This window comes from Trachypithecus francoisi, unplaced genomic scaffold, assembly GCF_009764315.1.
Source record: "Trachypithecus francoisi isolate TF-2019V2 unplaced genomic scaffold, Tfra_2.0 Lachesis_group4, whole genome shotgun sequence".
Taxonomy (NCBI): domain Eukaryota; kingdom Metazoa; phylum Chordata; class Mammalia; order Primates; family Cercopithecidae; genus Trachypithecus; species Trachypithecus francoisi.
Genome location: NW_022681469.1, coordinates 132,193,514 through 132,219,141, shown reverse-complemented (window position 1 = coordinate 132,219,141; position 25,628 = coordinate 132,193,514). Strand labels below are relative to the sequence as shown.

Sequence of the window (25,628 nt, the reverse complement as noted above, 5' to 3'; positions counted from 1 at the left end):
GATGTTTGGAGCTGTGTAGGTCATCTTGTGACAAAGAAGGATAAGTCAAAAGCACAAATATTGACTCAGATCTCAAACAGCCTTAAGCTCCTTACTGAGGCCAAAAAACAGGAAATAAAGTGAATAAACTAGAACTAAGCAAACAATTGTAAGGAAAGAATAAAACAAAGTGCCATGCATGTTAATACAGTTTAAGCAACAATTTGCTTCAGAACTGCCTCACAGAAAAATAAACATAGGATATATAGCTCTTGAAATTTGAAAAGGTGAAATCATATTAATTCTTAGAAGATACTGAAGTTTTTTTTAATTACTAATTTTGTAAAAAGATTTCTCAAAGGAAGATACCTGATGACCACAGTTTAAAAAGTGACAACCAATCCCCAAGCAATTGCCATATAATATTAATAGCTTCTTGAAATGACTCATGATAAAAGCTAAGGAAAAATATTCAGGGAAGGTAAATCTGTATAAAGCTAAAGAAAGTAGATTTAATGGGAGAGTAGGTCGATTGTCGACCCTTGAGAATCCTGGTGATTGCCTTCCCTAATTTGCACTCTCTGTGAGTTAAGTGATCACAAACGAGTTATAAACCAGGTGTAGAGCGGGTCCTCACCATCCAACGGATACATTGAAAAAATATTAGTGAGTATGCTTTATTTGCAAGACAGCATTGAGTTTCTATGGACTCACCACTAGAGGACTGTTTCACTCTAAATTCCATGATGAATATAATAATAAATATTTTACTTTGCTTGCACTATGCCTACGAGAATTTTCAAACATCCTTTCAAGCATTCCAGTAACACTTTCTCATGCAGTATTTGGTGACAGGTATGAACACATACAGAATTCCTGGTTCTAGATAAAGGCTTCTAGCAATTGCATAGAAGTTTCATGGAATGACCTGATGCATAAAAAATCATACTTCAAAGCCCCAAACACCTTGTTGACTTTCTTTCCTCCTTTCTTTCTTTCTTTTTCTTTCTTTCTTTCTTTCTTCTTTCTTCTTTCTTTCTTTCTTCTTTCTTTTCTTTCTTTTCTTTCTTTCTTTCTTCTTTCTTTCTTTTCTTTCTTTTTCTCTCTTTCTTCTTTCTTTCTTTTTCTTCCTTCCTTTCTTTTTCTTTCTTTTTCCTTCCTCCCTCCTTTCCCTCCCTCCCTCCTTCTCTCCTTCCTTCCTTCCTTCCTTCCCGCTTTCCTTCCTTCCTTCCTTCCTTCCTTCCTTCCTTTCCTCCTTTATTTCTTTTCTTTTTTTTGACAGGATCTCACTCTGTCACCCATGCTAGAGTACAGTAGCGCTAGCTCAGCTCACTGCAACCTCCACCTCCCAGGTTCAAGTGATTCTCCTGCCTTAGCCTCCCCAGCAGCTGGGACCACAGGCATGGGCCACCACGCCCAGCTACGTTTTCTATTTTTAGTAGAGATGAGGTTTCACCATGCTGCCCAGGCTGGTCTTGATCTCCTGGGCTCAAGCAATCTGGCTGCCTGGCCTCCCAAGGTGCTGGTACTACAGGCGTGAACCACAGCACCTGGCCCACACTTTGATACCTTACTTCTCATCAATCACAGGCAAATTTCTAAGTAAGGTGCTTAATAGTTAAATAAATGTGTCACATCAGTTCATTCTTAGATATCTATATAATCTTGAAAAACAATTGAGCAACAATAAAGGGAAAATATTTTGCAAATATCTAAATAAATCAAGCCACAACTACCAAAGCTCCTAGAAAGCTCCTAGGTAGTTGGATAAGTCAGAGAATAAAAGGCCAATATATAAATATTAATGGTAATTATGTTTCCATATATTAGGTATAAAAAAAGAATGAATAGTGTTAATTTATGACTCGTGTTCTTGTTCTGCCATATTCACTCTGCTATAAGAATATGAGGTGAGATTAAAAGAACTAACTCTTTATGTGCCAGGTGCTTTATTTGTGTTTTATCATTTTAATGTTCTGAATTTTACACGTGAAGAAATAAACTTGGTAAAATATCTTGTTCAAGTCACACTATCAGTTATGGTAGATCCAAGCTTTGAATTGACATTTCAGACATAAAAGCTTTCAATCTTTACTATGTAATAATTCCTGCAATGCTAAAATCTACTCTAACAAATTCACAGGTTAGAAAATACCTTGTAAACTCTTCAGCTACAAATATGTTTTATTCACTATTATTAAGATATTAGTAAGTTAATACATTAATTTCTTAAGGTGCTTTTTCTTCAATGTTAAATTTTAAAACAATGTCTTTAAAAGTAATTATACTAGGGTTTATTCAAATCTCATCTATAAAATACTTAAACAATGCATGCTTGATTCCCTACCTTTCCTTTCATGAAAGAGATTTGGTCGAAGTAATGCCAATGTCTTTTCTAATTTCATGCTTTTCCTTTTTTTAAAATCAGGGAAGAAAGTATCCATGAACTTAGAAACATTAGTTGCATTCTCTTCAATGTCACAAAACTGAGCTACATGCTGTCTTTCCAGATATTCTTGTAAACTGTCAAAATCCAAAATACAATTTAAGATTATTGTAAACTGAAGTTTATAACCATGCCAACAAATTAAAACTGATAATGTTCATAAATTACTAGAAGTTTAATAAAACACAATTAAATTCCATATAAAGATAAATTGCATCTCCCTATTATATCCAAGAATATGATACTTAATTCAACTTTTTATTGAGCCCACTATAAAAATTACTTACATGATATCATCTATGTTTGACTTTATGAGAGAATAAACAAAGATCAAAATAAAATTTTGTGTTTTTAAGGAAAAATTTTTCTTTTCCCTACGTAGAACTTTCCAGAGAGTTTTTAACTTTCTTTTTAATCTTGTCTTTGAACTAAAGGTTATCTAAAACTGCATTTCATATTTTCAAGTGAACATTGTCAGTTACTTTTTATTGTTTATTTCCAATTTTATTGGATTATAATCAGAAAAATATGTGTGGTAAAATTTTGATTTAAAATGTGTTGAAGTATTCTTTGTATAAAAGAAAAAGTCATAATGTGTAAGGTTGTATATATGTTTATGTTTCATATATTATAATTTATCTACCTATATATATACATATATACATATATACACACACACACACACACACACACACATATATATATGGGTTTTTTTTGTGGTTTTTTTTGGGACGGAATCTCACTCTGTCACCAGACTGTAGTGCAGTGGTGCAATCTCGGCTCACTGCTACCTCTGCCTCCCAAGTTCAAGCGATTCCCCTGCCTCAGCCTCCCGAGTAGCTGGGATTACAGGCAAGCGCCACCAGCCCAGCTAATTTTTTTTTTTTTTTTTTTTGTATTTTCATAGAGATGGAGTTTCACCATGTTGCCCAGGATGGTCTCGATCTCCTGACCTTGTGATCAGCCCGTATCGGCCTCCCAAAGTGCGGGGATTACAGGAGTGAGCCACCGTGCCCGGCCAATTTAGTATATATTATTTATGGATTATGTATTTTTAATTCCTCTACATCCTTACTTATTCTCGTCTGCTAGCAGGTATTTTTTCCAGTTCTCCTTATTTTTCCAGTAGTTCCCTCCTTATGTACTTAGCCGTTATGTTGGTGGGGGCACAATTTTTTCTTTTTTTGGTTGCTATATTGTCATAAATGTTGCCTTCTACATCATGTCTTTCTTTATCAAATTTAGCAATTTTAATGATCGATGTTAATACTTTATTTTTCCTGGCTATTTTTTGGCCATCCCTTTATTTTCATCTTTTTTTTTCTAAACAGAATATAGATGAGTAAAGTTGTTTAAATTTTTTATTTTGAAAAACATTAAATTAATAGAAAAGTTGCAAGACTAGGACAAAGAACTCCCATTTATACCCTTCATCTAGGTTCACCAACTGTTAACACTGTCTCGTATTTGTTCTCTCCATCTCCTGCTTTCATCCCCCAATGTGTGTTGAGGGTATGGGGGGCTGTGTGGGTGTGTGTATGTGTGTCTTGGCAGATCCATTTGAGAGTAAGCTGCAGATATTTTAACAATTCACCTCTAAGTACTTCAGGAAATATTACATTGCTACAAAACTATTACCTCATAAACAGTCTATATTCAATTTTCACCAATTTTCTAATACCATCTTATCTATAGTAATTTTTTATATTAATCCATGATTATATATTGCAAGTAGTTGTACCACCTCCTTAGTTTGCTTTTATCTCCAACAGTGACTCCACCTCTTTTGTCTTTCATGATCTTGATATGTTGAAGAGTCCAGGCCAGTTGTTTGTAGACTTCCCTTCATTTTAGATGGTTTCAAATTATTGGATGGCCTAATAGTTTCCTATTACATTCCGGTTATGAATCTTTGGTAGGAAAACTACCTTTGTGAGCCTGTGTCCTTCTTGGTCCATTACTTGCTCCATCACATAGGAGGTGTACGATGTCAGTTTTCCCCATTATTGGTGATATTAATTAGTTGATATCCCCCTGTTGCCTCTACTGAAAAGCTACAATTATCCCCTTATAATTCATAAGTCATCTATGAGGACATTATATGAAATTGTGTATTTTTCACACAATATTTTTAAACTCAATGATGATTCTTGTGCCCATCATTAATATGATGGTTTATAATTTAGTTTATTTTTTTAACCTTTACCTAGTAATCTCTATATGTGATGGGAAAACTAACCTTTTCATAGTTATCCTAATAGCCATATTCTTGACTTTATTTTTTTCATCTTACTTTATCTAGATTATTTATTTTAAATTGAGATTTCTTCTTTTTTCCCCTATTTTGCTGGTCTGAGCAAGCTGCTATTCATTCCATGTTTTTCCCTTGTTAATGTGGAAGTTCTACTACACTTATCCACTGCACTAATGTTTACTGTCTTTTTCCGGCCCCTGTTGTCAGATGCGTATGTCCCAAGTATTTCTTGCATTCTGACACATTACCTCCCAATTTTAATACTCCAGTTATGCCCTTTCTGCAAATAAGAACCTCAAAATACAACTGTCAAAATACTACCTTCTTGATCTTTGAACCATTTTGCCACATACACCCAGAAACTCCTAGGTTTTGTTGAGATAATTTAGAATCTAGAAGAATTTTCTTCTATTTCTGGAGTCCTTCATCAGCTGTTATATTATAAAACCCAGAATTATGGACTGTATGTGTCTGTGTGTGTGTTCAGAGATTCCAAGTTTCACTGATAAGAACTGTTTTTCTTTTTTTTTCCTCCCATATTTTTGATTTGGTTAAGTATATCCTCACATATTTTCCACAGGAGTATATAGGTGATATATTGCTAAGTATGTCCTTGAAGATCTTCATTTGCTCTACCAGGTGAATATCTTAGCTTTGTAAGAATGCAGTCTTTTTCTTCCAGTAGTCCTAAAATGAGCCTTATGGCAGTCAGGTATTTTTCCCTTATAAGTAACTTATTCTCAATTGCTGCCAAGTATGCAGTTGGTGGAAGAGATCCACCTCAAGTGCAAGTGCAATTTTAAACCAGTAATAAAACCAATTAAAAGTCTGGTTGCTTTTTATCAGCACCAGGTACCAGCACTCCTAAACATTAATGATAATGCTGCTATGTACCCTTGGAATTCGCACATATTCATTACTTATCCTTTTGTAAGTAGTGTACTATACATGGTGCTCTAGATAGAAGCAATCCCAAAACAACAAAGCTATTGGCAGTATTGCAATTTATGCAATGTACTGTAAAATGGGAATTTCACCCATCTGTTTCTATTAAACATAGAGATCAATTTTCAGAACATCATGGACAAATCTTCAAAAATTAAGACTTTCAAAAAGCAAAAGCTGTACTTCATTTCTGTGACAGATTAATATATACAGGCATACATATATTTTATTGATAAAAATATTAATTAAATAATCTATCACTTTTTTCCTTTGGGACATATATACTCATATATTTATATATTCAAAAGTCCATAAAAGACTCTTTTCCTTTCCTTTTTTTTTTTTTTTTTTTGAGACAAAGTCTCACTCAGTCGCCCAGGCTGGAGTGCAGTGGCACGATTTTGGCTCACTGCAATCTCCACCTCCTGGGCTCAAGTAATTCTCCTGCCTCAGCCTCCAAAGTAGCTGGGACTATAGGCATGGGTCACCAGGCCTGGCCAATTTTTGTATTTTTAGTAGAGATGGGTTTTCGCCATGTTGGCCAGGCTGGTCTCGAGCTCCTGAACTCAAATGCTGGGATTACAGGCATGAGCCACAGCATCTGGCCCATAAAAGACTGTTTTCACTATCTGTATTTTTATTCTAGCATAATTGTTTGCCTCATTCAGTACCTAGTACTTAAAAATAATTTCGTCATACAGAGGAAGAGGATGTTAGGAAGATGATGTGCTCTGGGTTTCAAACATATGAAGTATACAATTGCTTATTCTTTCTGACTGGAAACAGTGTGCAGTGTTTCTTCCCAGGATGTTCCTGTATTTGTGTGTGGGGTAGGGGTGCAGTGGCATCAGCTGAGGGTGGACTATTGTAAGCCCTTGCAATTGGCAGACAAATGCGTTCATTCTGGGAAAAAAATTCCCCCATTATTTGTTGAATTACAGTTTGTCCGTCTGTTCTCTGTGTGGAGTTTCTCATTAGCACATTGGTCCCCTCAGTATATTATCCAGATTGCGGACTTCTGCTCTCATAATATCTGTCTAATTTTTTGTGTGTACTTTCAGCTATTTCTTGCATCTGACTTTCCATGTCATTAATTTGAGTCTCAAACAATGATCATACCCACTAATTCTCCACTGGACTTACAATTCAAATCATAATTTGTGTAAGTCAAATTTGAAAGGCTGTTTAAATGTATACCTAGCAACTGAATCTCAAGCCCTATTTTTATAGCTATTTTATTTAAGGATGTTTCTGTCTCTAAGCAGATCTGCTTCACTAGACTTGTGTTGTGATTTTTGTATAGGCCTTCGTTTCTCTGGCTGCCAATCTCCCTTAGGCAGGTAGTCATTTTTCCTTGTTGGCTCACTGGGGCTCAGGTCTGATTTTTGATATAAGTGTTGGAAACCCTGTAGTTGGAAGGCAAGATGACCTCTAGGCTACAAGCTTGCGCTGTAGAAGACAATGGGTTGTTACTCTTCTGCAGGGTCAATCAGGAAAGATCCCCAGAGAGCTAGCGAGGGCAAGGAATTCAATAATTCTACTCAGTTCCATCCTGGCCCTTTAAGAGTTAGAAGTCTCAGTGAAGTCCACAAGTCTGCTATTCTCAAGGTCTGTGGTTGTCTGCAGGTCCTTGTTTTCTGGGGAGCTCAGGAGCTCCTCACACTCACAGTGGAGAAAACACCACACCACCCTCACCTTCTCCTGCCCTGGGGACCTGAACAGAGCTCCAGAACTCACTGACAGCCAGCTCCTTATCAGTTCAGCTTCCATTTGACTCTGGAGAGGAAAGAAAGCTTTGCAGATGGGAGTAGAGTCAGGGTATAGAATTCAGACTGCCCTGATCCCAGAAACACCTTTAGGGATTATTTTAGGAATTGTGTCTACTATGTTTAATTTAAATGAGAATACCATAAAAGAAAAAAATTAAGTTCCCTATAGCTATTACAGTTATAGAGACAAATAGAGAGGCTACTGAGAAGAGAATAGATGTTTTCTATGGACAGAGGAATACAATATAGTAGAGGTGGTTGGAAATGTCACCTTCACTCTGTCATAAAGACTTAAAACTGAAAGTGATCTCAGCGGTCATCATCTAATTCTTCCCCATCTTCGTATCTCTAGGATTTGGCATATAGTAGGACTTTAATAAATACTAGATGAATGAATCAATACATAACAGAATAAGTGAATGAATGAGAAGACTCTGCCAGTTACTACCTGTGTGACCCTGAGCAATGTAGCTAATGGAACCACACCTTCCTGATCCGTAGAAAGACTGGAAAGCAAAGATAAATGACACTATCCTTTGATTTCTTAAAACAGGCTGATTAAAGAGACAGACATGTAAATAATGTAATAAAAAGCCATCATGAAGGAAGCTGGAATGTGAACGACAAACGAGGGTACCTCTGCCCTGTTTCCCTGGCTCTTCCCCATCCTTCTGCAGCCACTGGAGCAGGCAGACCATCAATGGCATGGAGAGAGTTTCCCCACACCATGTGAATTCATAAGCTGTGAAGTGTTTGTCTCCATAGGGATAACCAGCCAACAAAGCCCTGGGGCTCTGCTGCTGTGTACCCAGAGGGGTCATGTTCATGGGAGTGCTCACCAATCACTCCCAGTTCAATTGCTCTGCTTTTAACTTCTCTCCTGTCTCACCCTCTCCATCCCCACCACCCAGAGAGGAGATTGAGCAGGCTGGGAGACAGGGGAGAGGGGGCAATAAAGAGTGAAACTGAACAACTGAATAAATTACTCATGAGAATTTTTTGTCCTTATTCCTTTAGATTCTGGACATACTTGAAAGATGTCACATGGAAGTGACAGTGCCTTTCAGGCCCTCCCTCCAAAGCAAGAGCTGTGAAAACAAGAACAAGCACTATAAGAGCCAGGGGAAAGCTTCCCCTCTGTCCTCTCAAGTTTCACTGAAAAACCAACAGGCATCAACAACAAAAAGTAGATTAGTTGGAGAAAAAGCAGACAAATTTGATTAACAGGTACACAGGGAGAACCAGAGAGTGAGTACCCACCCCTCAACGAGGTTCAGAAGCTTATAAACCAAGCTTGCCCAACCTGCAGCCCATGGCTGCATGAGGTCCAGGAAGACTTTGAATGTGGCCCAACACAAATTGGTAAACTTTTTTTTCTTTTTTTTTTTTGAGATGGAGTCTCACTCTGTTGACCAGGCTGGAGTGCAATGGTGCGATCTCGGCTCACTGCAACCTTTGCCTCCCGGGTTCAAGTGATTCTCCTGCGTCGGCCTCCTGAGTAGCTGGGACTACAGGCATGCACCACCACACTTGGCTAATTTTTGTATTTTTGGTAGAGAATGGGTTTCACCATGTTGGTTAGGCTGGTCTTGATCTCCTGACCTCGTGATCCGCCCGCCTCAGCCTCTCAAAGTGCTAGGATTACAGGCATGAGCCACCGCACCCGGCTCAAATTGGTAAACTTTTTAAACCATTGTGATTTTTTTTTGCAAGTTTTTTGTTTTTGTTTTTGTTTTTGTTTTTTTTAAGCTCATCAGCTATCGTTAGTGTTAGTGTATTTTATGTGTGGCCCAAGACAATTCTTCTTCTTCCAGTGCGGCCCAGAGAAGCCAAAAGATTGAATACCCATTATAGACCATCTGGCAAAACAGGCCATGGGAGTGGAGGGAATTCTGCTGAGAGGCAATAAAGGATGACTAGGGAGAATGAATGGACCAACGCGCAGAAATTAACTTGTACACTATCTCCGTTCAGATGTGGTTACATTCTTGGTCTTATAGGCAGGGGAAGAAAAACAATTGTTGTCCTTGTCAGATGTGTGGATTTTAGGCAGATAAAAGAACTTCAGGCCGGGCGCGGTGGCTCAAGCCTGTAATCCCAGCACTTTGGGAGGCCGAGACGGGCGGATCACGAGGTCAGGAGATCGAGACCATCCTGGCTAACACGGTGAAACCTCGTCTCTACTAAAAAATACAAAAACTAGCCTGGCGAGGTGGCGGGCGCCTGTAGTCCCAGCTACTCCGGAGGCTGAGGCAGGAGAATGGCGTAAATCCAGGACGCGGAGCTTGCAGTGAGCCGAGATCCGGCCACTGCACTCCAGCCTGGGCGACAGAGCGAGACTCCGCCTCAAAAAAAAAAAAAAAAAAAAAAAAAGAACTTCAGCTTCATCCTGTGCTTTGAGAGAGACAGCTGGCCGGGAGTGCTGGGGCAAGTCAGAGAGATTGTGAGGCTTTTTCAGTTCAGCAGGTCAAAGCACCATACTTTGGGTATCAGTTTCTGAGCCCCAGCACACCAAACAAGCATGCTCCACACTGTCCCATGCTGTCTGCTGTGGCCAGCTTGGGATAAACATGGGCCAAAGGCACATGGGGACTCTAAGTTTAGAAAGGAAATACTGCAGACTGTGCCAGAGCAAGATGTACACATTTCATTTCACTCCGACCTTGGCCCCTACAGTGCTTGCTCTTGTTCTGGAGGGAGAGCTGCTGGCACTTCCTTCTGACATGCCAATTAACATGCTGAAATTTTTCATGGTGTCATGTGAGTATTGAACAATTGGAGCTTCTCAAAGTTGGATGTAAAGGAGGTTTGCTACCTAAACGATAGCCCCATGGAATGATGACTTTATTCATTACATTAATGAGTGCTTCATAGAGCGCTTTTTGTTTTTTGAATGGCTCAAAAATTCTAGGATAAAATCTGGTATCTTTTTAAACTTGACACACCCTACCCAAGAAACCTTCCCTCAGCCCACTCATTATTATTTTCCCTTAAAACCCTGAAAGTAACTGCTGTTTACAAAGCTCCTTGACAACAGGATTTACCTTATGAGTTCCTTTATCCTGCATACAACTTGGAACTAATGATATTAGGATCTCCCACTTCCTAAAAATATGGCATCACTAGGAGCCAACAGAGGTAGGCACCCAAGAAAAGCCACTACAATTCATTAATAAGACAAGAAGGAATAACAAGGAATATTCTGGAAATTCTCCATCAGAAAATGCGGTGGAGATGGACTGCCAAGCACGGGGAGACACATCCCCGGAAGCCCCAAGGCTCACATACTCTAAGTATGTTCTTGCTCACCTGACTTTCTTTCCGGTGCAGCCTGACAACTGCTGTGTGACACTCTCCATTCTCTGAGTCTTCAGAGGAATAACAGGTGCAAACAGCAGCACATAAAACCAACGCTCTACAAATTATTTACATCCATTTTCTAATATTTTAAAATCCGTCAACAAAAAATATACAACAATTTTGTTCTCAGTAATTTGTAACCACAAACCATCTAAAGTAAAAGTTCATGTTTCAAGTTTTTAGGGCACCAGGAAACTGAAAGGGGAAGGTGGGGAGATGCGAGAGGAGACTGAGTTGGGAAGGATTATACGTGGTTCCAATACACCCTTCAAGCCCCAGCCCTTGTGGCCAGACTGGTGTGCCCAGCTTTAGGATGATGAACAGGAAAAAGGCCTCCCTTTCTAGTGGTCTTGACATAAACTTTCAGGGCAGTCACAGTGAGGGGAGCAAAGATCACCTGAGGGCTACCAAGCTGACTATCCAGAGGCAAAACTCCTTATCCGAGGAATTTAGAAGTAACTAGACTTCCCTATTATTTAAAGCCAGCATCTGGTACCAGGCTTAAAAAAAAATTATAAGTAACTAGAATTTCTATACATCTCTGGAATGCATGTATGTTCAAACTCATTGTGCAACCCTTGCTGACATCAAGGTATAAACATGTCTATAAGTGCAATTATCTGTCATGACCTGCGTGGCTAATAAGGTCCAAATAACCCTTAAGCTCCAGCTTTAAGGTCTATAAATATCCCTAAAGAAAAATCCACCATGGCGAGCTCAGTCCTCTCTTACTGAGGAGCCCTGCTGCACTCTTCTGCAGTCCTCTTTCTATCTAACAAAACTTTCCTTTCAAACCTACACCGTCATCTCTAAATTCTTACTACCCTACAACCCACAAGCCAACTACTGACACTTCACCCGGCACACAGCTCTTCTGAATATACAGTATGTCAGGTTGACTGGAAGAAATACTTATGCCTTTAACATAAAAACATTTGCCCTAGGTATTGAGGTGCCTACATGACGCTTCATTACCCAATAACACATTGCAAGTGACACAATTCCTGGTCTTGCACTATACCTGTCTCGTTTCTTCTTCATCATTCCAGGTGTAACCTTGGCTTCAACCTCACATTGATCCTCAGATGGTTTGTTAGGTTCCGTGTCGGGCTGTGGTTCAGTTTCTTCAGGGGGAGTATTGTGTTTACTTCCTTGAGATACAACTAGAATATAACTTAAGCCACTTGTCATAAAAGAGACAAGCTCTTCGAAGTCAGGCTACAAAATAAAATGATAAACTGTTTCCTTCAGGCTCCTGAAATGGATGGACTAAAATGGTGGTCACTACCCAAGTCAAATGAAATCTTCCCCCTCCAAGGTCCCTGGGCGAGGGAATGTTACTCTTATAAATCTCCTGTTAACAATACATTTTTATGTTTGGGTTTTTTTTTTGTTTTGTTTTTTATTGAAAAATAATTTCATATACTCATGGAGGACATAGTGATGTTCCAATAAAGAAAATGTATAATAACCAGAGCAGGGTAACTTTGTATCCTTCGAAAAATAAATCTCTTGGACCCCCAAATCACTAAGCCAAAGGGAAAAGTCAAGCTGGGAAATAAGATCGCTACAAAGATGAAAAAAAAAAAAAAAAAAAGCTACATACCTCCCTCATAATTTGTCCACAAGGAAATTCCTTGTGGGACTCAAGATCTTTACCCTAAAACAGTTCTGTTGGATTTCACCCTGGCAATGTAAATTGATAATTGATAGCTTATCTTCACAGGTGGGGGACAGAGGACAGACAGAGCCAAAAGTCATCCCTCTGCTCACCTGAGACAAATGCACATCTGATGGCTTCCTCTGCTCAGTTGGTTATGTAATAATGCAGATTCACTAAGCGAGACTAAGGCATAAGTAACTATTCCTCCATGGCGTCTCACGTGTAAATCGTGTATTCAGTGAAAGGCTCTTCAGAGACTCAGAAGAATGCAATCGTTTGTCTCTTACCTACCTATAACCTGGAAGCATCCCACCCCACAACTCTGCTTCAAGTTGCCCCACCTCTCCGGAAGAACCAATGTATATATTACACACACTGATTGATGTCTCATGTCTCCCTAAAATGTATAAAATCAAGCTGTGCCCCGACCACCGTGGGAACATGTCATCAGGGCCTCCTGAGGCTGTGTCATGGGTGTGTCCTTAACCTTGGCAAAATAAACTTTCTAAATTGATTGCAACCTGTCTCAGATACTTTTGGTTCACATCTTTAACAAATCTTTCCCTATTCCTGCCCCGCTACTAGTCTCCCACATTTTAAGTGGTAGAAGTTCAAAGCTAGTTGGAATTGATCTTAAAGATAACCTAACAACATTCCCAAATTTTAGGATGTTTCCAAGTTATCTAGGGGGTTTGTTAAGACACATATTTCTGGAGCCCAATCCTAGAGTTTTTGATTTAGTATGTCTGAGGTGGGGCCCAGGAATTGGATTTTCTCCGAAGTTTACAGTTAATGTCAATGCAGTTGGAGTAACCCTTTCTTTCTACACATGTGGAAGCTGGAGCCAACAGAGATGGCATGAGTGGTGCAGTCAGTTCCACAAAGTGTTGTCCAGTAGAACGGTCTGTGATGAGGTACATGCTCTCTACCCTTTCCAACACAGTAGCCACATGTGGATTTGAACACTTAAAATGTGGCTAGTGCAACCGAGACTTCACATTTTTAATGTAATTTAACCTTAATGAATTTAAATTCAAATGATCACTTGTATCTAGTAGGTACCATATTGGACAGTGCATTTCTAGAAGTGAGGTCTCCTGACTCCCAAGCCAGTACACTTTCTAATACACAGCACTGCCTTTATTATATTATATCCCCAGACAAAAAACTGTTGATGGGGCAGGGAGGTGGCAGGAGTGGAGCAGTTGGGGTAGGGACAGCCTGAGAGAAATGCCCTTAGGTAAAGAAAAGATTAAAGCATTCTCGTGAAGCTGATGTCAGAGCCTTCAATCCAGAATAAAAATCAATAGGAAAGGACTGGATATTCACTTCCAGAGGACTGATGCAGGGGCCTTTGAAAGACATGACATAAAGAGGTCTTCATGTCAACAAAACACAATCAGACCATCCAGTTTTGCTTGGCAGCCACTATTTCTACTGAAGATTTTTTCAGAGCCGCTATCATTGGCATCTCCATGATATGGACACCAACGGGGACACCAGAAGTTATTTTAGTTGTTCAGACTTACCAATTTGCTTTTCTGTAATAAAGATTTAAAGCTTATAGAGGTCACTGTATTTAAACACATAGAGGATATTTTCTTTTTGACTTTCATACCTGGTCTGCTATTTGACTATAGAAGTTGACAACTTGTTCTTCAGTGAACACTGTCTTATGCTCTGCTTCTATGATAAATCCTGCTCTGGTAATCTTCAATTAAAGAGTAAGGTCAAATCCAGGTGTCGTGGGATCACATGTAAAACAAGTTAAGTTTGTTTTCTGGGCTTAACAAACCACCAGCTTTCAATGCATTTTCTATAAGAACCTCAGCAAAATCTATAGGACACTTGGTTTGAAGTGGCTCAAAAATATACAAACTTTAAGATTTGACTGCCCTGCTGGATTTCAGACTTGCACGGGGCCCATAACGCCTTCATTTTGGCCAATTTCTCCCACTTGGAATGGCTGTATTTACCCAATACCTGCACCCCTACCCCTATTGTATCTAGGAAGTAACTAACTTGCTTTTGATTTAACTGGCTCATAGGCAGAAGGGACTTGCCTTGTCTCAGATGAGATGTTGAACTGTGAACTTTTGAGTTAATGCTGAAATGAGTTAAGACTTCGGGGGACTATTGAGAAACCATGATTGGTTTTTGAAATGTGAGGACATGACATGTGGGAGGGGCCGGGAGCAGAATGATATGGCTTGGCTCTGTCCCCACCGAAATCTCATCTTGAATTTTAAACTCCCGCAATTCCCATGTGTTGTAAGAGGAATACAGTGGGAGGTGACTGAACTATGGGGGCGGGTCTTTCCTGCACTATTCTCATGATAGTGAATGAGTCTCATGAGATCTGCTGGCTTTAAAAATGGAAGATTTCTTGCACAATTTCTCTTTGCCTGCTGCCATCCATGTAAGTTGTGACTTGCTCCTCCTTGCCTTCTGCCATGATTGTGGGCCTCCCCGGCCACGTGGAACTATAAGTCCAATAAATCTCTTTCTTTTGTAAATTGACCAGTCTCAGATATATCTTTATCAGCAGCATGAAAACAGACTAATATACAATCTAGTATAAGAACTATACTTTTTTAAAATTTACATAGGACACTGGTAGAGTAGGATTATTTACAGAAGGATGCATGAATAGAATAGATCGAGCCTTGTAAAGACGTAAAGAACTCAAAGCCTTCAGGGGTAACTAGCACCAGTAGTGCATTTTTGTTATATTTCACTCTAAATGATAAGTTTGTCTTCAAACTGACAATAAGAGGTTGTTATTTTGCAATTAATTTAATCATAGTTGGAAAATATTACTTACTTTTCTTTTAATTTCTAGACCTTTTCCACTAATCACAGCGTCCGGTTTGATAATAGCAATACTGAGTAAGTCCTCTAGAAAAAAATTTAGAAGAAGACAGAATTTCATTTTCTCGGCACAAAGTCTGGATAATGAAGGATCTGGCAATTAGCAATGTAAGTTTCTAACGATCAGTGAATTGTTGCCCATTGATAGCTGTGTATCTTATTATGGGATTTCAACTACCAGAGGGTTCCTACTTAGAATCAAAAGGCAGTTCCTCTATTTGCATGCAGGAGAAACATTCACAAGAGTTTTTAATCAAGAGGAAACAAAAATTGAGTAGGTAGGCCCTGGCGGTTTGCATGCAATTCCCATGTGTAAGGCTTCTTACACACACAGGATCCATCCAGCACAGTACCACCAGTGAGTGAAGTTTTAACTGTGAATCATGCAAGTAAACATCACCAACGGATTCATCTATGAATGTACCGACATTCTTATAATGAAATTTTAGTGTAAGATAACTCATTTGGTTGTGGCTGTTTGCCTCTGCTCCCTCCAGAGTATGAAGACATACACCCCACTACCCCAACGCAGATCATCTAGTGAAGGCGTGAAATTGTTAACTGCAAAGTAAACCAAGAGTATGGGTCATCAAGGAAGAAATGATCATCACACATTTTTGGAAGATGGTAAAGGATGAAGTAGGAAGCTGCTGTCCAGATTAGTAACAGGAGACAGGAATCCATTGTACTGGGTAACCTCTGAAAGGCTCCAGGCCCAGAACCAAAGGTAAGGCGAGTGAGGAAAAGGGGGTGCTTTTTAATAGCTGAGTCTTGCAAGGCACAAAATCATCATTTATCTGAACAATTCCTCATTAATAAACATGGATTTTGTTACCAGTGTTTAGCTGGAACAAGTGATGCTCTGATGACCACCTAGGTACAGAAAACCCTTGGATTACTTTGAAGTAAATTTACTTACGAACACTTTCATATGGTGTTTCCTCACTAACTTCTGAATCTGAGTCTACTAATGGAATTTCAGGATACTATGAAAAAGAAATGCAATGCAAAGAACATAGTTATGTTTTAAAATGACAGTGAGTGGGTTTTTAGAAATTTTGTGTCTAGTAAACATTTATAATTTAAGAAATAGAAAGTAAAGTGGAAGAGTTCCTGAACTTATCTGACATTACTGTCTCCAGCTTTCCACTGAAATAAAATAAGGGATGTTTTCAAATGGAAGGGGCAGGAATAATGCATATGTGCAGTATGAAAGGGTAGTAAACCTTTAATTTTTTTTATTTTTTATTTATTTATTTTTTGAGTAGGAGTCTTGCTCTATTGCCCAAGTTGGAGTACAGTGGTGCTATTTTGGCTCACTGCAATCTCTGCCTCCTGGGTTCAAGCCATTCTCCTGCCTCAGTCTCCCGAATAGCTGGGATTACAGGCACCCACCATCAAATAATTTTTGTATTTTTAGTAGAGACGGAGTTTCACCATGTTGGCCAGGCTGGTCTCGATCTCCTGACCTCAAGTGATCCACCCACCTCGGCCTCCCAAAGTGCTGGGATTACAGGCGTGAGCTACCGCACCCAGCCAAACCTTAAAATTTAATAAGAGCATGGGAGATAAAATAAGAACAAGTCAGAAATTAATAAATAAGAAAACTGTAAACATATGATTATCATGTTAATGATCAAAAGAGCATTTGATAAGTGTGAAGATCTATTCTTGACCATTACTATCAGCAAATTTGGAACAAAAGGATATTTCCTTAACTTAAACAAAATCTTTCTAAACCAATAATCAATATCCTATTAAAGAGCAAAATACCAGAAAGACACAGGTTCCTAACTTCCAGGGAAGCCATGAATATGCTTCTGTGATTCTGTGAACTATCCAAAAGGTATATATACATTTCTATGTATATAAATATGCATTGCCAAAACGCTTCCCAGAAAGGTTGTACCATTTATACACCTAGATAGTTACAAAATTAGGTTAAATAATTTAGGAAAACATCAAATAAAAGGTAATGTACTTTTTAAAAATTAAAAGACATAAAGTACTCAAAGCTTTTAGAGGTACCTAGCACCAGTAGTGCATTTTGTTCTATTTCACTCTAAATGATAAGCTTGTCTTCAAACTGTTGTTAATCCAAAGTATTACCTGAGGTCGAGCCATTTCACCTGCTGCAATTTTTCTCTCCTCATTGATCAAATTAATAACTTTTTTATTAACAAGTGGTGCATTTGCACCCTGAATCTTTGCGATAATTTTGCCATTCTATAAGGGAAATGAAAACAGGAGGGGAACTTTCATTGCGGAACACATCAAGAATTAACACTCAAACTAGACTAAGTCATCCCTCCCTTCTACCCTAGTCTCATCCTCATGAATCCTCTTTTAGCTATGGTAATTAACCATTTTACAGTAAGGTCTTAATAATGTGAATGTTCTTGAGTTGGTAAACTCAGCTCTTTGAGTTCTACTTCCAATCTGCATGTCCTCCAGCACCTTGCAGCAAATCATCCCCCTGCAGGAGCTCTCACCTGATGCAGTCTTTCCTGAGGCATCCTTGCTTTAAAGTTGAACAATTCTGGATAGGCCTCCCAATGACATCCTCCCTAGTTATTTCTGACACCATGCCCCTTACACTCACCTTTCAATACCTGTTTACTAAGCATCTGTTTACTGGTGCTGTACCAGGCATAATGGTATAAAATAATAGATCTGGTACCTGACCTAATTAGATTTAAAAAATTTAAAAAGCCCTAGTAAACACAAACACGTGAAACAGCAACCTTAGTAGGTGCCACCAAGAGTGGTGCAAAGCCCTTGGAGCACCTATAAGGATGGGTTTTGGTCAAAGAGATCAGGGAAGGTACTTCTCAATGTCAGGAAGTGATTCTTGGTTTAAAATATGAAAGATGGGTCAGAGCTAGTTGGGCAAAAAGGAGAAAGAAGAGCAAAAGGAATAACAGATATGAGGGTTCTAAAACTGGAAGGAAAGATGACAAGTGACGCAGCCAGGTGACGAAGTGAGGGGGAGCCTGGTGTGAGTTGAAACCCAGCACCCAGGGGAAGCCACACTGTGCACAGCATGGTGGGCCAGAGATTCAGTCTTCATCCTAAGTGCAGTCAGAATGTTTAAGCAGAGGCCGTGACCACTATTAAAATTGTTTGTAAAAATTATTTCACCTACTGTGTGGGAAAAAAATGCTGGGGGGAGCAAAAGAAAATATTTGCAGACAAGTTAGGAGCCATGCTAGAGGTGGAGGTGGAGAAATAATGGTGGTGGGGATGGAAAGGATGGAAACAGGTAGATGAATGTGACAGAAACTTGGGCAGTAAAATTGACAGGTTCAGGGTATGACTTGGATAGAATGTGATGTAAAGAGATGTCACCAAGGCGACTCTTCTGTTTCTCACTTTAAAACTGGATAAATTATAAATTATCATGTTATATGCCAAATTCAGAGACAATAGAAGAGAACTGTGTTTTGTGGGGAGGAAGATCTGGTATTGAATGAGTTTGCTGTGAGATGCTTTTTGAGAAAGCCAATAGGAGATGCCAAGACACCAACTGGAAAGGTGAGTGGAAAGCATAGGATTCAGTTGAAGATGTAAACGTGATTTATTGATATACATATGGTGATGATTGAAACTGTGTGTAGACAAAATTTTCTAAGGAGAGTGTACTGCCTGATAAAGTCAATATTTAATCATGGAATAAAGAAGGGTGAATTTCTCAAAGGGACAGAGGGAAGTGGCATCCAGGAAGGTGAAAGGAAAACCAAGTCACATAAGCCAAAAGAAGCAAATATTTTAAAAAGGAGAACATGGTCACCATATTCAATCCATTTAAGAGGCACAAATGATGACTACCTAACAATATCCATTATACTTAGCACAGGCTGGTACTTGAATACATTAGCAACAGCAATTTTGATGGAATAATCAGAACTCAGGTAAAATGGATTAAGGAGTTAATGGGATGGAAAGAAAAGAAGTAAAATTAAATATGAAAAGTCTTCTGACCAATTTAGCTATGAGGTGAAGACAAGAAAATGGTGAAGGCTAGAGAGGGATATGCTATCAGAAAGAAGTATTATTTATTTTTTAAATTGAAAAGACTTAATCATATTCAAAAGTCAATGAGAAGGATCCAGTTGAATAAGGTTTAAATGAAATCTGAAACTCTAGTTACCCTTTCCAACTAAAAAGTATCTTTCAACAATTCTGTGAACTATCTAATATCTCTTGAGGAAGGCTTCTGCTGAGACTAGCTGGAATGAATCTGTTGTCAACTAAAAATGCTGACCCGTACAAAGGGACATTGAGGGAATATCTGAATAAAATGAGCATTGGGCTTGATGGTGTTTTTGTGATTACAGAATTCTATTCTTAAATTAATGATTATAGATGTGGAGCAATGGGCAGTCTAAGACATGATGGCAGAAGTGATTGGATGAAGTTTATTGGAAGAAAACTTTATTAGCAGCCAGGAGGTCAAGAATTGAAAGGCCAGGTTATTGGGTGGGTTGTCAATGTGGATACTAAAGTCCTCAAGGTGATGGCAGGACTCAGGCTTGAGAGTAGACTTTGAACCACATGCCAAAGACTTCAGTCATCAATAGACCTGATTTGAAGGTCAGCAAATGACAAGAGAGAGATAGGGGAACAGGAGATTTAGCCATGTGAAACAGACCTCTAGTAATAGCAAAGAAAAGAAAGTTATTGAAGACCTAAGAAGTAAGGGAAATACCAACTCTATTCCACATTTTGAAATAAACAGTTATCACTTCTGGGCTGTGGAGAGAGTGTCCAAAGGAAGAAGGTAGAATTAAGGTAAGCCAAGGAAGTGAGACAAAAGCTCAGAGCCATAGTCAAAAATCTTAGGAAGTCATTTTAATTCCAGATGTCATAGAGTGGAAAGGTTTGGGAGGCAGGAGAAGAGTTGGAGAACTGGGTGTGACAAAGAAGAAGCATTAGAAGGATGGATGAAACATGGCTACAAAGAAGGGTGGACTTAAACTCTGGGCACTGATTGCAGGGATTAGAGAACACGGATTGGATGATCTACTTAAGGAGAGTGGCTCTGGGTCTACTGGTCAGACTGGACTTGCTGTCAGGGTGATGGCCCGATTAGTCTATTTTGTGTTGTTATCAAGGAGTATGTGAAGCTGGGAACTTTGTAAAGAAAAGTTTATTTGGCTCAAACTTTTGCAGACTGTACCAACATGGCAGCAGCATCTGCTTCTGGTGAGGCCTCAGGAAGCTTGTTCTCATGGAGGAAGGGAAAGGGAGACAGCATGTCACATAGAGAGAGACAGAGGAAGAGAAAGGTGAGACAGTGCCAAGCTCTTTAAATAACCAGCTCCTGCATGAACTAATAGAGGGAGAACTCACTCATTACTGCAGGGAGGGCACCAAGTAATTTATGAGGCATCCACCCCAATGAGCCAAACGCCTCCCACTAGGCCCCACCTCCAACGTTGGAGGTCACATTTCTGTATGAGATTTGGAGGAAACAAATACCCAGACTATATCATCAACTATCCCAGAGCTCCAGACTCTACACTGTGACCCACCTGCCCAGTCTTTTCTCCTTAGTCTCATGCTCCTACCCACTACATGCAGCTAAATTCTCCTCCTTGTTTCATGAGTCCCCCAAACCCGTTCTGCCTCTGTGTTGTTATTCATTCTGGTGCCCTCATGAGTGTAATGACATCTAGTTTAGGAGTCAGCAAACCTCGGCCCAGTCCAGAGACTGTATTTTAATCATGCTGAAAATATTCACTCTCTGGTCCTTTACAAAAAACAAAACAAAACAAACAACAACAAAAACAACAACGCTGGCTGATCCCTCACCTAAATCATTGAATTCTAAACATCCAATTTAGAGGAGATCTACAATGCATTTTTTACCATTCAATGCATTTTTTTATCGTTAACCCAGTAATTCAACTCTTTGAAAGGGTTGCAAGAGTATTGTTTAATAGCAGAAAGAAGCTATATCCAAGATGTGTTTTTTAATGAGTATTTCTAATATCAAAACTAAATATGCCACAGTGGAGGAACAGTCCAAGTCCTATCTATCTGCTCCTTGAAGGCTTTCTTCTGTCCCAATTCTCGAACTCTGTAGCAGCTATACTGCGTGTCACACAATCTAGCACTAACTGTATACTCTGCTTTTAGAAAATAGCACTTTTGATGTCTTTCTAATTATTCATTTATATTTTATATTTGTTTTATGATTACTTATTTTTAAAAATAGAGTTGCGGTCTCCCTATGTTGGCCTGGTTGATCTTGAATTCCTGGCCTCAAGCAATCCTCCCACCTCAGCATCCCAAAGTGCTGAGATTACAGGCGTTAGCCACTATGCCTAGCCCTTGTCTGATTATTAAAGTTGTGTATTCCTCACAGAATATGTGGACAATATAGAATAGTATGAGTAATAAAACTCAAATTAGTCATCTGTTCCTCACACAGAGAAAACTACTATAACATTTTGGTGAATCCACTTGCTTTCTTCTTTGTAAGTATGGAGATAAGAGTAATATGCATTACAAAAGACTGATATACAGATGGTCCCTTGTATGGATATGCACGAATGTTTATAACCAATTCTCTGCTGCTAGGTATCTAAGAAATTTCCAAGTTGTTGCTCCTGTAAATAATTTATTGTACAAATCTCCGATCATTTCCTTAGTAAAGGTAAACACCATATTACTTTTCCTTTCCCTGATCAACCCAGTGTGTCATCATCTAATCCCTTCAATCCATTATAAGCTCCTAGCGGCCAAATTATAAAATTTATAAATAGTCAAGAAAAGATAAGGCAAACATTGTATAATTACTGTCATTGGCAAACAATTTCATGGTAATGTTACAGTGTTACTTGTTCTTAACTGCAAACTGGAATCTGATAATGCAATTGAGAAAGTCAATATACTTACAACACTAAAGAGAAAAACAGGTTCACATTTATCTCTAAATGGCTGCAAAGTCACAATGTTGTCAGCTTCTGCCTGAAAAAGTAAATATTTCATATAATAATACATAAAACTATATTCAAGTAGTTTGATACACTATGTTGAAACAATGCAGAGATACATATAATTTTTATGTTTACTGCAGCAACATCGTGTATGCCCTAGTGGTTTTAGGGATCAAACTGCACATACTGGCGATTCAAGCCCTACATCATTTGGCCTTAAGCTTTCCTCACCATTTCCCTTTACATTAACCAACCTTTAGCCAAACTTATTTACTCATCTTTTCCTCCCTGGTCCTGCCCTTCTTTTACTGTCCCTGTTCATCTACCCTTCCTCTAATTCTGTCTCACATCCTTTTGCTGTTAATCATCTCTTGTTCTGCACAACATGTTACTGCCCCTCTCCCAAGGCACCTATGTCCCTTTTAATATTCTACTACAGGCACCTGTGGGCCTGCTGCACATGCTCTGTTAGAAGGAGAGTTGTGTGCACAGATAGAGTATGTTTCCTATCCACGTTAGTATCTCATCTCCCTCTGTCAGTCATAGGGTCATACATTAAAAGAGGCTTACTAAACATTCCTTGAATAAATTAGTAGTAAACTTTTAAAGATTTTGAATTTTATGTCTGTAATCTTCTAAATATTTTCTCGTAAATTTCAAGTTGTTCCAAATTAATTATGAACAACTATACATTCAATAATAGTGTCTTCTTCCATATTAATGTAGTATCCATTGGTCCAGCTGCCAGAATGAGATCGTTTGGTAGGGTCTTCTGTAAGAGTTGGTGTCTTAGTCAGTTTGGACTGCAATAGCAAATTGCTGTTGACTGGGTGACTGAACAACAAACATTTATTTCTCATAGTTCTGGAGGCTGGAAGTCTCAGATTAGGGTGCCAACACAGTCTGGGTGCCAGAAGTGAAGGCCTTCTTCTCCATTAATGTCCTCACCTGGAAGAAATCACATGTCTCTTCCTTTATTTAAATAAAGGCTTTGACCTTATTCTAATTACCTTCTAAAGTTCCCATCTCCAAATATCATCACATTTGGGATTACGATTTTAATATATGAAATTTGACGGCAAACATTCAGTTTCTAGCAGTTGGTTTTTGTAATCTAAGGCAATGCTTTTCAAAGTGAGATTTTCATTGTGTTTAGTGCAGTGCCATAAACCTTGACTAACACCTTGGGATCCAGACAAAGTGCTACTAGGGATGTTGGAAGTGCTCCTAAAAAGCTGAGAAAAATCATGACATTACAAGAAAGAGCTGACTTGCCTGATAGGTACCCTAGATTGTGGTCTGCAGCTGCGGTTGCACACCATTTCAAGATAAAAGAATCCAGTCTAAGAGTAATTGTTTTTTTCTTTTAAAAGAAGTTCATGAAGCCATCGCTGCGGCTATGTCAGTAGGCATATAAATCTTGCACTTTTTTTTGAAATATCTTTTTATCTCACATTGAAAATGCAGCTTTTATGCAGGGGCAGGATTACTATAAGAAAGGCATGCATATAGACCCTAATACGATTCCAAAAAAGCAAAGTCATCATATGGCAACTTAAAGCAAAAGGAAGTGAAGGACCTAAAGATGGAGAATTTAATGCCTGCAAAGGATGGTTTGATAATTTTTTAAAAGGCTAAAAAATATTAACATATCAGGAGAAGCAGTTGCTGCTGACCAAGAGACAGCAGAAAAGTTTTCAGATGCCTTTAAGAAAATAATTAAGAGGAAAAGATGTCTACCTGAACAGGTTTTTAATACAGGTGAAAGTGCCCTAAACTTGGGTTTTGGTGGGGTGAGGGGAATGCCACAAAGGTCGTTATTTAGTAAGGAAGAGAAGTGAGCACCAAGACTTAAGGAAGAAGAGATAGGCTAATTCAACTGTTTCATAAGTCGCAGTCGGGTTTATGATCAGGGCTGCCTTTCTCAATAAAACTGCTAACCCCCAATCCTTGAAGAGAAAAGATAATACCAGCTGCCAGTCTTTCAGTTGTACAACAAGAAATCCTGGACAATGAGAATCTTTTTTTCTGGATTGGTTCCATCAATGATTTGTCTGTGGTGTCAGGAAGTACCGTGCCAGCGAGAGAGTTAGTTAGCTAGTTAGTTAGTTAGTTATCATCTACCCTCCTATCTATAGGTTTTTAAAGACCAACTCCTCTTCCTTCTTCTCCTCCTCAACCTACTCAATGTTAAGATGATGAGGATGAAGACTTTTATGGTAATCCACTTCCACTTAAGGCATAGCAAATATATTTGGTTTTCCTTATAATTTTCTTAATACTATTTTCTTTTCTCTAGCTTACTTTATTGCAAGAATATAGTATATAGTACACATAACATACAGAATATATGTTAATCGACTGTTTATGTTACCCATGAGGTTTCCAGTCAACAGTAGGTTATTAGTAGTCAAGTTTTGGTGGAGTTAAAAGTCATACATGAATTTTTTACTTCATGGGGGGTTAGAACACCTAACTCCAGTATTGCTGAGGGTCAACTGTATTTAGAAGTAATTCAGGTATTACAATTACAATGTTTATATTATAATACATAAATTATTAAGGATTAAGTAATTTAATAGTAATATAATAGTAACTATAATAAACACCATTTACTAAATTTTTATATGCCTATATATATATACACAAAATATTTAATGTTCCTCTTTTAAAAAGGCACACAGCAGAAAAAATTGTATACTGACCATTCAGCTCAGGGTAATTTTAATAGGTAATCAACCTCATACATTTTAATTTTGGACCTACATGTTCAAGTTCAGTGTCTCTCTTCCTTGATTAACAGCAGAAAACAATATGTCCAACAGAGGGCATCCCTCCATTACTGCTCACAATGGAGTTTTGGAGATACAATTTTCTTGCACCTTTATGGGCAGGTCACCAGAATCCAGAACCCCTAGTCTATGTGAATGTCTACTCCTATGACTTTTGAACAAAGTTTCCTAATGCCACCTACCAGGATTCACAAGAATTTCCTGATCCTCAATTTCCTGTGATCTATCTGTTGGCTGTTAGACACCTGTGACGCTGTCTTTTAACTTCTATCAACCCCTTTCCCACTGCATGTGGCAATCTCCTTTAGGCCCTATTCTCTGCTCTTCTAACTTGATTTTTCTTCCTTGTGAAGAATCAAGTCTGGAATAACTTCCTAGCTGCTTTCTGGTGGTTCTGATTCTTCAGAGTGAAACAGGTTGTTATAGAATCTTGTCTTTAAAAAAACTACAATGACAATAGAATGAAAAAACAAGCCACAGACTGGCATAAACTATTTGCAAAAGTAATACCTGATAAAGAACTGTTATTCAAAATACACAGAATGCTTGAAACTCAACAATAAGAGAACAAACAACCCAATTAAAAAATAAGCCAAAATCCTTAG

General features: G+C 38.6%; 1 protein-coding gene across 3 annotated transcripts in view; it reads right to left on the bottom strand.

Moving 5' to 3' along the window:
• Window positions 1-25,628, bottom strand: part of NME8 (NME/NM23 family member 8) — a 47,343-nt gene that overhangs the window by 17,406 nt on the left and 4,309 nt on the right. For all 3 annotated transcript variants that reach the window (XM_033193653.1, XM_033193654.1, XM_033193655.1), the window contains exons 5-11: window positions 22,191-22,262; window positions 17,397-17,513; window positions 16,207-16,273; window positions 15,241-15,314; window positions 14,035-14,127; window positions 11,775-11,971; window positions 2,327-2,502 (exon numbers count right to left, since the gene is read on the bottom strand). In XM_033193653.1, coding sequence (XP_033049544.1) covers window positions 2,327-2,502; window positions 11,775-11,971; window positions 14,035-14,127; window positions 15,241-15,314; window positions 16,207-16,273; window positions 17,397-17,513; window positions 22,191-22,262 — 796 coding nt within the window. The remainder of the gene's footprint in view (window positions 1-2,326; window positions 2,503-11,774; window positions 11,972-14,034; window positions 14,128-15,240; window positions 15,315-16,206; window positions 16,274-17,396; window positions 17,514-22,190; window positions 22,263-25,628) is intronic.